General features: G+C 45.5%; 1 protein-coding gene across 2 annotated transcripts in view; it reads left to right on the top strand.

The window, feature by feature from the left end:
* The first annotated feature begins 1,237 nt into the window (after nt 1-1,237).
* The window catches only part of Dhc64C (dynein heavy chain, cytoplasmic), a 188,630-nt gene continuing 174,532 nt past the window's right edge, over nt 1,238-15,335 (top strand). For both annotated transcript variants that reach the window (XM_075866271.1, XM_037418917.2), the window contains exons 1-8: nt 1,238-1,609; nt 4,591-4,690; nt 5,417-5,590; nt 7,876-8,131; nt 8,695-9,102; nt 11,063-11,283; nt 11,907-12,072; nt 15,014-15,105. In XM_075866271.1, coding sequence (XP_075722386.1) covers nt 1,363-1,609; nt 4,591-4,690; nt 5,417-5,590; nt 7,876-8,131; nt 8,695-9,102; nt 11,063-11,283; nt 11,907-12,072; nt 15,014-15,105 — 1,664 coding nt within the window. In that variant the 5' untranslated portion in view covers nt 1,238-1,362. The remainder of the gene's footprint in view (nt 1,610-4,590; nt 4,691-5,416; nt 5,591-7,875; nt 8,132-8,694; nt 9,103-11,062; nt 11,284-11,906; nt 12,073-15,013; nt 15,106-15,335) is intronic.

The following is a 15,335-nucleotide window of genomic DNA, read 5'->3' as shown; positions in this document are numbered from 1 at the left end:
TTGCGAATCTGAGAGTATGGTGATGTACGTCTGGCCGTCGCTGCGCTCTCGACTCGAAGTTTTCGGCATAGTCTGGACTGAGTTTGTGTGTCAGTAAGTATTTCAGCTGACCCTGGCTGACAAGTCTGTCAAACAATCTTTCCGTGCTTGCCATGCGTATCTAAAAACCAATGAATCCGTTTTTTTTTTCAGTCCTTCTGTCACTGCCGGATCTCTCAGCCCGTTTATGTACGCTCGAGTCTCCGCAAAAAACGACTTCTACAATGCTTCGTTCCCCTGCCGAAGGGGCGCTTTGTACGACCTTGCCAGCGGGTTACTGGAGTTTAAGATGTCAAACAAGCGATCAAAAGTTCTAATAAACGTAGATCTTGTGCTGGCACCCTCGAATTGTGGCAGCTTTAGCTTTTGTTCGCAGAAGTCCAAAGCGTCGGCAACTGAGGCACCCGATCAGTTGTACAGCATATCATACCTTCATTTTCTTGCTTTTCCCGTTGGACGTGGACTTTCGTAAGTTTGTTTCCGAGCCAAAACCCTTCTTCACGTTGAAGTGCCTTCAATGCCACTTCATAACCCCATTTCACATGCTTCCCTTCAATGTCAAAGAGGTGGTCAAAGCACTCTGGCGCGAAGTGCACAGAGCGAAGTGATCTCAGTCTTTCGCATTCGACTTCTCACGGCGAACGGCCCACTCCCAGAGGCTCCGCGTTACGGGATCTCTAGGAAACCTGTAAAACAAATCCGGACTGTTATGTTTTGCACGCTTAGATCGCGTCAGCTATAGCTCCCTTTAGTAACGAGCGCGGAATGGCTATGTTGAAAATGTTTTCGTGTACATACAGGTGGAATATGAGGCCACAACCTTTTTGCAACCTGTTGGCACATCCGTGAACGACGCAAGAGGCCACCATTGTAAACCATTTGTCTTCACATGCCGACAAGGTGAAATAAGAACGGACGAAATCAGCAGCTCGCGATGGCGCTGAGCACGATTTTTGCCACTGGCAAGATGGCGGCGGCTGGCTTCACTCGCACAGCGCCCCTTCTACTCCAGCAAGTTTTATGTATCCTCCTTGGTACATACATATCCTCAGAGGCTTTTTACACGTTGGTAATCTTAAAGGTAATGCAATTTTGGTTTTGTTTATATTTTCTCCACAGCAAGTAATAAGCGCTGCAAAAGCTACATATTCTGAACTATGACGCATACTAATGTTCCACGCAGGTTTGTGGTTTCGCATTCGCCGACTTCCCGCGGTTGATCGGCGGATGGTGGGTGTCACATCTGTCGCGTGCACCGTATCTCCGATCATGCTCGCGGCATCGCCGTGATCGAGACACCGGCGACCTTTCCATCGTGTAAGAATGGCGGCAGAGACCGCCGAAGGCGCAGCACCGCCCGTCGCCCCCTCCGAAGATGTCGAGCTGGCCGATGTCGGCTCGCTCGTCAAGTACCTCCGTCGCGTGGTACCGGTGCTTCTCGAAGAGGACGAAGTCCTGCACCCGTCGCTCGACACGGCTCTCGGCGACAAGGCTAACCTCGAGGTCCTGCGCAAGTTCATCGCGGATCCTCAGGTCAAGACACTGCTCGTGCAGCGGTCGTCCAGCAAGGGTGAGAGCGCGACCGGCTACACGATTCTCGGGTGGGGTTAAGCCTAAAGCTTGCCCGTCGACGTGGAACGTGTAACGGTTTCGTCTCCGCTGCTCTTTGCTCTACAAGAACGCTCCGTGGTCGAGGTGTCTTGATTGGCACGTAATCGAATTGCGTGCTGTCACTTTTCATTCATTCGTCTTTTCTCTTTGCTCCGATGCCAAGATCATGGTCGGAGTAGGCGTGCCTTTTATGCAGGGAGGCCGTCAGAACCGGTTATAAATGAATGAGAAAACCGATTTCGCTGTTCTCTCTCCGTCTATACCCCGCCGATTTGATTTGGGTGTCTGGGAAGCAGCCTGTCTGGGTGTTGGGGGAGTCAACTCCTTTATGACGCCGTTTGTAGTGAACTTGTGCGCACTCATGTGCACTGCGGTGAAGCTTGAAACTGCGCATTTGTGCTGGGAAGCGCAATCGCGGCATAGACTCCGTGCGCTGCAAGTTTTAGGGACGAATAAACGCGCTCGTCTTACAGAAAAATAAAAAAAATACTCGCGAAGTAGTTTTGTTTGGTGGTTAGCGGATGCAAAGTTTGTCGTCGGCAGAAAATAAGCCCAAGATGGTGCATGTTCGATTGTCGCCAACGGCGACTGCACCTTATTCCGACGCTATCGGAATGAGAAAAAAAAAATACACATGTTTAGGCACCCGGTAAAAATACCGTGATGGCAAATACTAATCTAGTCTTTAACATAACCGCATGCCTCATAATTAAATTGAGGACGTTTTAATCCAGAGTTGAATGTTTCAACAGTTATTTGCATAATAGCAATGGCTTTATAAAAACTCATCTTAGGGACCATATGTTATTTTTTTCTTATAACATGAAGGAACACCATATTCTCCTGTGCATTTTAGCCGATCCATTGTACACGTTGCATTGCAATGCTCACGTGCTTTACAATGCATGTCGCAATACAATAGAACAAGGTAGCCCGCATCGATAGTAGATGCCTGCTTTAAAATTGCAGTACTGGCGCTTCTACTTTGATTGTCAGAAGTCCTAGCACTCTTTGTGGCATACGAATAGACAGCTAGCAGATCTGCGAGTCCTGAATCCTGATATAACCAATTGTTTGTATTTAATTTTCTTTCTGGAGGTATGTTACTACCCAAGCTGTACTACCCAAGCTGTACCGTGTAGTTAGTGGCATGCCTCATGTAACTGTTTGCGGATTTGTTATTTGATAACAGTGTGATGTAAACTGGATTGGTTGTTACAATAAGCGCTCAACTGTAGGAAATTGAGAGTTTCTGTAAGTAAACAACATGTGTAGTGTCAAGAAGAGAAAGAAAACTTCACTTGACTTCTCAAGAAAGCCTTGACATTAAAAATTATAGAAAGAACTGCATGCAGGCGAAAGTTACAACAACCCTTGAAATAATTTTGAATGAGGAAGGGGTCTTTGTTTCTTGTTGTCAACATTACTTTTAATGCAACAGTGTTGGAGAGCACAATTCCTGCAAATTGCGGCTTCAGTGTTTGTCGAGTGGAAAATTAGGAAGCTGCAAATGACTTAAATAGTAAAAATATCTTGTTTGAGTGAGAATCGAATCCAGGCTGTCTGTATAACAATTAGGGGTTCTACCACTGAGCCACGCTATTGCTTGAAACTGCTTCAAAAAAAAAAAAGAAAGGAACACGATATGAATGTAATGTGGTGGAAGATGTTGGTGCCTGTTAAAGAACACCAAAGTGTCGGAATTTCCAGAGCCCTCCCACTACACCGCCTCTCGTAATCATACTGTGGTTTTGGGACATAAAACCCCAAGTACTACTATTACTACTATGTAGTGAAAAGAGTCTCGGAAGTGCACGTAACATTGCATGCAAGAAGCGTAGAATCTTGCCAGGGCTTCAAAATGTGAATTGCAGAACGAGTGGCTGTTTTAGAGGCCCAGCCGTTGCAAAGCGCTCAGGCGTGCTTCATCACAATAGCAGCAAAAGCATCGACGAAGTGAGAAGCTGCGTGGGTTCGATTGTTGCCTTACAGATGCGTAGCACACCCTTCGCCGATTCACCAAAGGAATGACGGTTGCGCAGTGGGCACTTATCTGTACTTGCTGTAGACATTCCAGGATAGCTTGAAACAGCCAGTGTTGCACCCACAAATGTTCGTTTCCTCGGGGCACGGTTGAGGCATGCACTGAGAACCGAAGCCAGCCAGGCTGGCAATTAAGCTATCACGTTCAACTCTTGGAAATCAAGTTCAAGAATAGTCGAAGTTTTTGTAGTCACCGCCGGCTGCATGCTGTATTAGCTTTACGACGGTGCCTTTTATCAAGTGCACAATCCTTCTGTGGTTATGTGCCAAGGAGTGAAAATGTGCGAGTGCAAAGTGCTTAGCCTCTCTGTTGAAATTTTAGTGGTTTCAGAATCTGCTCAGTTGCCACTTTCAATCGGAAAAAAATTGAGCTAATTGGTAGATATTACTGTAGCCTCGGCACAAGTGGAGGTAAAGAACAATGCATTCGCATTGTCTGTTTTCCTTCACCTGTGTGCATGTCTTCACAGCTGATGTTTTTTTATTGTTTTAGCACATCGGTTAGGAATACGAAAATGAAAGCCTGCAACGATGAGGAATGTTTGCGTAAATAGCAAACTTGCATCGGCTGAACTGTGGCGCGAGGGAACAGGAAAAGCGCACAGAGCTTGTGAATGTTCATAAGCCTTCCTTTATATTGTGTACTGCACAAAGCTTACTTGGCCTTGCTCCATCACTTACTGGCCTCTAAATTAGCTTGAAAACCATACGCGGAGACTCATTCGTTACACATCAGCCCATCAATCACTAGTGGTTTCTGTTCAGCTTTGATACTTTCCTTCTTTCTTGGTCCATGCTATTAAGTCAGATGTATGATGATCTTGCTTTAAAAGATAAGCAGGAGTGAATCCAGGAGCACTTCTATGACCAGAGCTGACAATCAATTTATTTTTTTAGATGAGGAACTCGTTGGTGAGGGTGGCGGTGATGTTGAGGAGGAGACTGTCACATACACTATATCCAGCGAGGTTCACTTCACGAATCCCAAAATCAACAGGTGAGTCGATATGGTCACGTTTGGTATGGGAGCGTCTTTGAAATTTGACTTGAGCTCTTCATAAGGGCTCACTTTGCAATGTCGTGAATCTGTGCAAGCAGAGTGGAAAAAAAAAAAAACCCTCTAGCGGCGTGCTGTAGTTTTATTTTACAAGCTCACGACGTTCAAAGAATGGAATCTATGTTGAAATAGGTCGAACTTCTGGTTGCATAGTCATGAACAGGAGTTGTGACAGAAAGTGGATGTCAGGTTTTGTAAGATGCAGTTCACAATGTTGAATTGCCTTGCGATACATCTCTGTAATTCTGCTTCACGAAGTATTTACCAAAGAAACAAAAGATAAAAATTTGAATTAGGAATAATGTTCTAAAGCATGAGGTGGGATTGTAAAATTCAAGTTTGAAATTCAGTAAGTTTTAATGTGTCAAATGCTTTTTCTCAGTTACTACATAAATTATATATATTTTTTTTTTATGGACAAGACATGAAAAACCAAGCTTTACGCGAATGTATACCTCTTATGAGCACGAATAATTGAGCTACTCCTGCGAGTTGGCTAAATTGTATAGGGCTGGTGTTATAAAGCATTGAAGGTTGCGTGCTTATTGAAAGTGGCTATGTGCAGTCAGTCTGTAAGTGAGATATATAATACTAGCTTTTGTTAACGTTGCTTTATTCAGGAAAGTTCTAGCTGTTAAAATTCGTATCTTTCTTGCCTCTTTACAGCTTGGTCATCATCAAGAAGTATGCAGTCATTGAGGCCGACAAGAAGGTTCCTTCCCAGTTGCGGGTGATGAACCTGAACGATGCCTCGCCTTACGAGACACTCCACTCGTATGTCAGCAGTGCCGTGGCACCTTACTTCAAGTCATACGTCAAGGAGACAGGACGAGCTGAAAGGTGAGCTCGGTTGAGGTGGTTGTTGATTAGGCTGGCTGTGGTTATTAGTTGCATGTTGCGGTGGTGTAGGGGTTATAGCACCTAAACTCCTTAACCAAACGTTGCGTACTTAAATTCTGGCCATGGTGGCCACTTTTCGATGAACTCGGAGTTCTAAAAACACCTTCACTAAAAATTAACATCTGTATTAAAAACCTCAGGCTGTAGAATTCTGCAAACCCCTTGACTGTTGTGCCTCATAATTGTCATGGTTTTGAGACATTAAACTCTATTATTAATTACGGTAGTTACTAGTTTGCTAGAATATATCTTGGGGCATTGTAGTGATTGTCTCATCTTGGCTGTGTTCCATTCAGAGTTTTGGGATCAGTGCTTAGAAGAGGACATGTAATGAGGGGTCGCAGAAGAATTGAAGGCATGACAAAATTGGTAAAATTGGCCTAAGCACATGTCAACGAGCACAATACAGCGGTAATGGGAATTTGCTAAGAGAGACCTGTGTTTGGGAGTAGATTCAGAGAAGCTCATGATGGTGATTTCTTGAAACAGCCTTTTGCTTTTGTCAGCAGCACAAGTGATCGTAAAACAGTACTCTCGAATCTCATTAAAACAATCTCACATCTGGCACAAAAGTGACTTCATTATATCTGAAAAGTCGTTATAAATGTTTATTAGTTTCTATTGCAACTGTTCTTCATTTAGTTCATTACAACTGGTAATTCTTTATATCCATGTTTGTTATATCAAAGTATTAGTATATAGCCCAGCCTTTCACTTGCATGCTTAGTGTACCAGTTAATTTGCTATTATGTTGCTTTGTTTGGATTCGTTAGTAATAAATGGCATAATTGCCTTAGCTATGGTTCAGTCCGAGCTTGTGGGTTTGCTTGCTGGTACTGCAGTTGTGTTTAGGCATTGTGAAAGCTTAGTATTTATGAACACCAGGCTTTTGGGGCACATTAAAGTGTTCCAGGTTTTCAAAAGTAAGCTTGTGTGAATATTGTAATGCTTCGAATATTTGAACGAATAGTAGAGTATTTGAATTCACTTCGATTCGAATTTAATATATTGAAAATTTCAAAGTATTCGCAATAAACAAATAGGCCTGAACGAATAAGCAAATGCGCATGTCAATCTGCATGTAATCGCCTGTAAAAGTGGTTTCACTGCAGTGTGGGTACGCTAAGCCGTGAAAGCACCTGTCTAGGAGGAATCTGCTCTGCTGCGAAGCTCCACTTCAATTTTAAAGGGGCCCTTTAACACTTTTTGAGTATAGTCAGAAAATGCTGCCGATCAGTGATCAAGCCTACCGAGAACGTGCAGGCGAACGTGCGAACTAAGTGTTATAGCGCGTCACACCCATAGTTTCAGCCACTGGCTGATTTGAGCATGGCGCGCTTGTTGTTACTATGCCCGCCACAGAAAGCTGCCACTTGTCCATGCGTACGTGTGCAATCGCACTGAAGAGCCACGTATTGGAAGAAAAAAAGAAATAGCGGAAAAGGGCTCAAGGTCAAGAGGTGCACGTTTCCCCATGCCATCCCTTCCTGCTTAGCTTCCAACATTTTCGTCGGAACAAGAAGAGAGGATGCAATTGCTGCGGGCGACGAATCTTGGCAACTTCACACGTACTGGACAGATTGTGAAAATTTTGGGAGAGTGAATTCATGAGGCAATAAGCTTCTTTAGTGAATGCATTCCATTGCTATTACTTGAAAAAGTGTTGCAGGGCTCCTTTAAATTAACATATTATGCTCAAATTGACTCATCATTTTGTTAAGCATAAAAGCTTGTTAAGAGGGCCTATGTGCTTTAAGTATATAAAAAAAAATACTTGCATAGAGGCCTTATTTTAAATAAAAAGTTTTAAATAAAAAATATTGTGCAGGTTAGTTAGGTCATAATAAATATGTCGATTTTTTTTAGTTGTCATATATACTATTCGAATTCGATTCGAAATCTTTCAACCAAAATCACTATTCGCTTTGAACCTAAAATTCACTATTCGCACAAGCCTAGTCGAAAGTAATCCATTCAGATTCTCGATTACAGTATGACTCATAATCTATTGAAGCATTAAACCTTATCATCATTTCAATTTTTGTCCATTCTTGCCTGTGACTTCGCACGTGTCTGCTGCAGCGTATCTGGTGCAACACTTCTGGCAATGTGATGTGTAAACATGCTGCAACAAAAATGAAAACATTGTCAGACATATTAGGAGCACATACACTGCCGTATGGAAACTGGTTCATTCAACACACCTTCACCGTTTTGTAATACAGGGATGGAGACAAGATGGCTCCCACTGTGGAGAAGAAGATAGCGGAGCTTGAGATGGGCCTGCTGCACCTGCAACAGAACATTGACATTCCAGAGATTACGCTGGTGGTGCACCCACTAGTTGCAAGCACCATCAAGCGCTGCGCCGAAGAGGGGCGCCGGGCCACGGCTGCAGATTTCGGTGACCGCACCGAGGATTCCAGCTTCCTCAACCAGCTACAGAATGGTGTCAACCGATGGATACGAGAGATCCAGAAGGTACGTGCTGTGCATTTACGACAGAAAATGGGTGTGGCGTGCACACATGCTGCTGCGGGCATTCTGTAGAAATTGAATGGAACATTGTAAGCGAGGTTTTGCCAGTGACATGTTCCTTTTTTTTTATACCATTTTAGTACAGTTGGGGAAGGAGAGCATGGTGCATGTAATACCTGCACTTATAGCACTAAGAATCTGTTGAACAAGTCATGTCAGTGGAGCCAGTGTTCTGACAAGTGAACTTGTCGAAGTGTTTAACTTGTACGAACTTTTTAAATAATTCTTCCTGCATTGTTCTTTTGCAGGCACCTTACTTGTCCGAAATCGTTTCTGAGGCTTGAAAAATATTGGTCTGGGCCTGTTTCGTGGATCTGGTTTCTCTAGAATTCCTGCATCTTCGTACTTGGTGCTGTGGTAGCTTTTATTTATGCTCATACGTTAAGAACCAGTGTTTGCTGTTGCGCTCATCTATCCCTTATCGAATTGAGCGTTCTTATCCCTTCACTTGAGCGTTCACAATTGAGTGTTCTTATCCTCTTGTTTTTTTCTTAATCGCGGAACAGGTGACCAAGCTGGATCGAGATCCGTCGTCTGGCACGGCCCTGCAGGAGATCAGCTTCTGGCTCAACCTGGAGCGGGCCCTGCTTCGCATCCAGGAGAAGCGCGAGAGTCTTGAGGTGGCCCTCACCCTAGACCTGCTGAAGAAGGGCAAGCGCTTTCACGCCACGGTCAGCTTTGACACGGACACAGGGCTCAAGCAAGCGCTGGCCACGGTCAACGACTACAACCCCCTGATGAAGGACTTTCCCCTCAACGACCTGCTGGCGGCCACCGACCTGGACCGCATACGGCTTGCCCTGCACGGCATCTTCTCCCACCTGCGTAAAATCCGGTCGACCAAGTACCCCATCCAGAGGGCGCTGCGCCTCGTCGAGGCTATCTCACGCGACCTCATGTCACAAATGCTCAAGGTGGGTAGAACTGTTCGACAGGAGAGCTGTTAGTTAACCTTGGGCCATCGTCAGAGTAGTAGTTATAGTAGTAGTAGTAATATTAGTAGCAGTATTAGTAGTAGTACAGTTGAACCCCTTTATAAGAGACATGCACCAGGAAGTAGTTCTTGTCTTTATATGAGGTGTCTCTTATAAGCAGGGTACCACGTATGCATTCTCTTATCAACACTTATTTTATTGTAGGCAGACTGGCATCTCTTGTCTCTTACATCAGTGTCTCTTGTAAAAGGCATATAGTTTCACATTAGTAGTAGTAGTAGTAGTAGCCGCCACGCAAGTTGTGTGACAAGAGGGGGAGTGAATAAGAAAATATATATATACAAAGTGATGATCATGACTTACTAAAAATATACCAAGAAATCAGTTTGCACTCTCATTGGGCAAGTTAAGTTAGTGGTGCTTCGACCTACCAAGGAGCTCTCCCGAGTGTGCTCAAGTGCAACACCTTTGGATTTCAGATGGCTGCTTTCGGGCGCATGAACGTGTCACGTATGTTTCCTACGCATCTGCTGGCTCACTTCACGTGCATTTTGAAGTGGCTTGCTCTAGTAAAGATACTCGTGATGTTTTTTCTAAACTATGATAGGCTCGTATAACTGGAGGTAGTAGCACTGACTTGTGTATGTTATACAAGCTGTACGTTCTGTCTTCTCTTAGAGTTAGCATGTCGCCAAATAACATATGTATGTGGCCCTGTAGAAGTACAGTTGCACTCGGTAAGAGTTGCAAAATGCTCGCTGTAGTGTAATTGACCCAAAGCTTGAACAATTACACGGACAAATCTTTAATTAGGTAAAAAAGTACCACTGGCTGAGAGAGAGTAATTTACCAATTTTTTTTTTAACGTCAGTGCCGATTTGCAGTGTTGGCAAATCTCAAAGCTCAAAGAGCATTTTGAGTTTAAACAGTGTGTTGAAACACCTATTGAGTTTGACTGTACATACACAGCAACAGGAATTCACTGCACTGCAACAGTTTGGGAATAGGCTACGTGCCTGTACATGTGACAAGTATTGATTGGGCTGTCCTTTTTTCGTTCACACATCAAACTATGCCAGCGTGTTAGGTTAGTGATCTTGCTTAGAAAACATGTTTGGCTACACAGCAGTAGGAACTGGGTGTGGAAGGAGAATGGACTTAATCAGTAAGATGGAGTCGGCGACAGTAATTTTTTGGAAGCCATTGCAGGTGCGAGCTCTCCTGCGCAGTCTCAATATAAGAGCATGCTTTGTAATCATGCACCGAAAGTCACTTTCTGATTGTTGAGTTTTGAACAGCGCCCTATGCCAGCCAGAGCACGTTCGAGCTCCTTAACCTAATGCGCTCATTAATTACATTATTTAGTGACCCACATTAATTGTAATAAAGCAAGACACTTGGGTACGTAAGAGGTTCGTGCAGATAACGGGAGCACACACTTGGCAGGATTCTGGCTGCGCTATTGAGAAGTCGTGGGATGCGTGATCTTGCTTAGCGTAATCGCGTGTAAACGCGCATACAGTTGAACCCTTTTCTTAGAGAAATGCTCCGGAGAGCTATTCTTGTCTTTGATACGAGATGTCTCTTATGACCAGGGTACCAGGTATGCATTTTCTTATCAATGTCTGTTTAAATGTAGGCACACTGGTGTCTCTTATGCTCAACTGGCTGTTACATCAGTGTGTCTAATAAAGAGGTTCAACCGTATTCCAAATGTAGCGGCAGATTTAAGGCACCACATGGTCTCACTGGCCAATCGTATGTGCTTCTGCGCTTACTGCTCCACTGTGCCACGGTTTTCAGGGCATAGAACTGGGCGTCCCACACTTACTTACTCATCCCACAGCTGTACACACTGTTACTCATCCCACAACTCTACACAATAAGGAGTTGCCCTGCATGCTTGCACATAATAAGAGAGCACTCTTTGGTCGTCCAGGTACTGGGCACGAGACGGCTGATGCACGCACCCTTCGACCACTTCGAGGCGGTGATGAGCGCCTGCCTGGAGGTCTTCAATGCCTGGGACGAGGAGTACGACAAGCTGCAGTCGCTGTTGCGTGACATCGTCAAGAAGAAGCGCGACGAGCACATCAAGACTGTGTGGCGCGTGACGCCCGCCCACAAGCGCCTGCAGGCCCGTATGGAACAGATGCGCAAGTGAGTGCACTAGATACTTGGCTGTTTGATCATTTCCTTTCTTCCAGTTTTTTTTTAATCTTCCTTTCTTCTTTTCTTCGTTGCTTGCTTACTTCATTATTTCCTCATTCAGTTCCATCTTCACTAGCTTTCTTTCGTGCTGCCTTCTTTGGTTCCTTTCTTTTGTCTCATTGCTGTAGTTGGGAAGGAAAAACAGCACAAAAATATAGACAGCACGGTGTCGTCTCTTCCTCTGTCCTTGTCTATAGTTTTGCGCTGTTTTTACTTCCCAAGTATGAACCACCAACTAGTTACCTTTCGCTATCATTGTTGTTGCTCTTGCTTCCATGAACTTCAGTATTCTTTGCATTACTTTGACACAGTTTAAGCTGTGCCCACTTTTTTCTTACCCTTCAGGACCAGTTGGTTGTGCACAGTAGACGGGCCTCTAACAGGCGAAATGACGCCATGCACTGACATAGCCCGTGTACTATGCGATGTCAGTGCATGATGGCCAAAATTATCGGAGTTCTCCACTATGGTGCCTCTCATAATCATAGCTTGGTTTTGGGATTTAAAACCCTAGATATTTTTAATAAGTGTTGTGGGAGCTCGCTGTTAAATCTCCTTCCTTTGCGTTGCAGGTTCCGTCGACAGCACGAGCAATTGCGCACTGTCATCGTGCGTGTGCTGCGACCTGTGGCTGTGCCACGTACGGTGCAGGGCAGTGCCACCACCACACCTGACACTGATCAGCCAGAGCTGCCGGAAGCTGCCGTGTTAGACTCGGCTGACAGCAGTGCCATCGAGGTTAGAAAGGCAGCAGGGGCGTTGCCATTACACTTGTGGGAATTGAGGCTGGCCCGCTGCCTTTGCGCGGGCTTTCCCGCCTTTTCTGCCATTCTCATGTCCCGACATGTCTGCCCTCCTTTGCTGTCAGCCGCGCTGGGAAGGGCGGAGTGACGTTTAACTCCCTCACCCGGTAGCTGATGTTGACTGTGGCGCCGCGCGCGGGGACCCCCGAGAGGTTTTCGCGCGCTGCGTCGGGAGTGGGGAGTACTCTCCGGGACAGCAGACGGTGAGCCACGCTATCTTTTCCGTCCGTCGACTCCCGTCACTCGGGGCTCGTCGGACTTCGCCGACGGCGCCTCGCGCCCGAGGCGAACGCTCACCTTTTGTTGCCCCGCTGCGTACTCACGGCCGAAGGGCAGTACGGTGTCCTAGCGCGTGGCCTCGCTACACCGACCCGTCTCCCTTAGAAGCCAACGCGAGCGCCTTTGCCCTCGTTCGAGCAACCGGGCCTTTGTTCCGGTGTCTCCGTGGATCACCTTTACCGCGGAGACGTGCTCGTGGCACCCTGTGTAGTACTTTGTGCCCGTGGCGTGGATAAACCTACTTGCTTTCCCGCCGCGCCTTTTTGCAACGGGCTGTACTGCGTTTGGTGTTGCCACAATAAAGTGTTGCGATTTGAGCAGTATCGTGTTCTCGCCACGGCGACGGTTAACGCGTGCCCTGCGGCTCGCTAAGACCGGACCCACGCTGGTGGCCGTACTCCTTCGGGTTACGTGTACACCACACACTCAAGCCTCAATATAACCAACCCAGATAACAAAGTATCGGTTATAATAAAATAAATGAAGGATATTCTTGCAATAGATACAGCATTGTAATATACTCTTTTAACGAATTTTCACAAACATATTTTTATGTAAGTTTCTATTTGGTTATAATGGTTTGAGTGTAGTTCACTTTTAAAGAATAGGGGGTGTTACAATAGGAAATGTGCGGCACCTACAGGTGGCACGCTAATGCAGTGCGCCAGCGCGCCGTCAGCGCCACGAGTGGCCACTGAGTTGTTAACCGACGTTATACGCATTCTCGTCTCCCCTTCTGCTGCGCCCGCGTTCTGCGGAAGTGCGCGTGCGCGATGGTTACTGGTATTATAAAGCGCGCCGGCTTCAAGAAAGTAAAGAGCGCAGGGTTTTTCAGAGCCTCGAACGAAAAGAAAGGAGGCAAATTATGCCGCAGCAGGCACGTTTTCGATGTTACTGAAGAGACCACAGTCGGACAGAGTATATTGAAAGGGCGGTGTGTGCGACAAGCCAACGTGAACCAGGAAGCATACGCCGTCATCATCGAGGTTTTGTGCGAACGCTTTTTCATCATTTTACCTGCTTATTACCGAGAAAACGATGACATTAACGTGAGACGTGTGCTGTAGCGTGATGTTGTCTTGAGGGCAACCGAGTGTGATCGGAACTAGTACGTACAATCGCCTCCCGTCTTGCATTTAGTGATGCCGTAACGATTGTTCGAACCTTACTATGCTGCAGTTCTGTTTGTGGACGTTGCCTGGGCTGCATGAGTGATTGAGTAAATCTGTTACGTGTCATCTTTGCAAGTGATATCTTAGCCGTCGCGTAGCATAAATAAAAACAGCGTGGCGTGGCACCGCTTGCATGCGCAGCGCTGTCAAGGCGCAAATGAAATACAGGTGCATTAAAAGATTTGCGCGGTCCTCTGTGCATTGTGCCACACATCCGGCTCTTCTTCTTTACCGTTGCTGTTTACGAACTACGCTGTTTGCTTATACGTTGCGGCACCGCCCTACGGTACCGAAGTTTTGCGGTACGTTGGCGGAAAAATAGCAGGAGCGTACGAAGGAGAAGCTGGATCCGTCGATAACTTTCCGCCAACAAAATGTGCACTGAAGACTAGAGACCACTTTGCCAACTCCCACTCTTTTCTGTTTGCACTGTAAAAACACCGGTTCGCTAGCGAGGGGCGTAAATTCAAATCGAACTAGCAACAACACGTACTCCATAACCATGCACAGGATCACTTACTTCACACAGCGTACGCTGCGAATCCACCGTTCCCGCTGGTCTATGAGGCATTGTCGCCCCGGAAAACGGAAGAACTTTGTTCTAGGAGGGCATTTCTCGTAGCTATTAGCGCAGTTGATGACGCAGCAATTCATGCGCGACATTGCAAAGCTCCTTGACCAGCGTGACACGGCTCGGCTCGCGGAGCGGCTGCTGCACGTATCATGCCACTTCGTTTCGTTCCCTCCCGCGCAGCGGCGCCACCGGCTCAATGCACGTTCTCCATAGCGTAATTTGAGCATGCATGTGTACCTGTGTATGTAATAGAGTTGAAACTTTATTTAGTGAAATGATGGCCATGCTATAGTCATTTAGTTAGAGAATTTTATAGAATAAATAGGGAATTCCATCACAGGCCACCGATATGCAATGACACTGAGAATGAATGCAGCGATTCTATGAGAGGCCTAGTGAGAAAGATTCAATATGATGAGTGCTACCTTTTGCTTAAGCTATGAAATAATTAAATAGGCAGCCATTTCCGCTTATAGTGTCACTCATTTTATGAAAGAGCGATAGTGACTGCCTAATAGGGCATCTAGATGTTTGAACCTGGTAGTGTTAGATCGCATTTTTGAAAAAAAAAAAAACCCTGTATTGGTCAAAATTAGACTAATTTCACAGCTTTTTCAGTTTATTTCAGGAAAAACTTCGTTAAATTGAGTTTGAGGGCCAAATTAGTTCACTAAGGATTGATTACAACACTGAATTTTATGGGTATTTGCTGGGGAATATAAAGATTGTTAAATTAGAAGTACCGTAAAATTGGTTTTTATTAAATTTTATTTTAACTCCATATGCATGCAGCCATAAAGGTGATTTCAAGGGAGTGCATTGATACAGTGACACAATTTTACTCCATCCAGGAGGTGAACCTAGCTTACGAGAACGTCAAGGAAGTTGACGGCCTGGACATCTCCAAGGAAGGCACGGAAGCTTGGGATGCAGCCGTCAAGAGGTGAACCTTCTAATTGTTAGAACTTTCTTGCTTAAAAGGGCCCCTTTCAGTGTTGTGCGGGCACATGAACACTCAACTTGGCAAGGATGGTCGATACGATACTTGCGGACTAAAACGCGAAGATTTGGGGCTACGTAATGCTTGTACTTCTGTTTATAGCATCTTCAGATTATCTAATATTTTCGTGATTTTGACTCATACGCTTACATTAGAGCAAACGTCATCATTAA

The sequence above is a fragment of the Rhipicephalus microplus genome, chromosome 6 (genome assembly GCF_043290135.1).
Source record: "Rhipicephalus microplus isolate Deutch F79 chromosome 6, USDA_Rmic, whole genome shotgun sequence".
In the NCBI taxonomy this organism is placed as follows: Eukaryota; Metazoa; Arthropoda; class Arachnida; order Ixodida; family Ixodidae; genus Rhipicephalus; species Rhipicephalus microplus.
The sequence above is the reverse complement of the archived record's forward strand: the minus strand, read 5'-3'. Positions and strand labels throughout refer to the sequence as shown.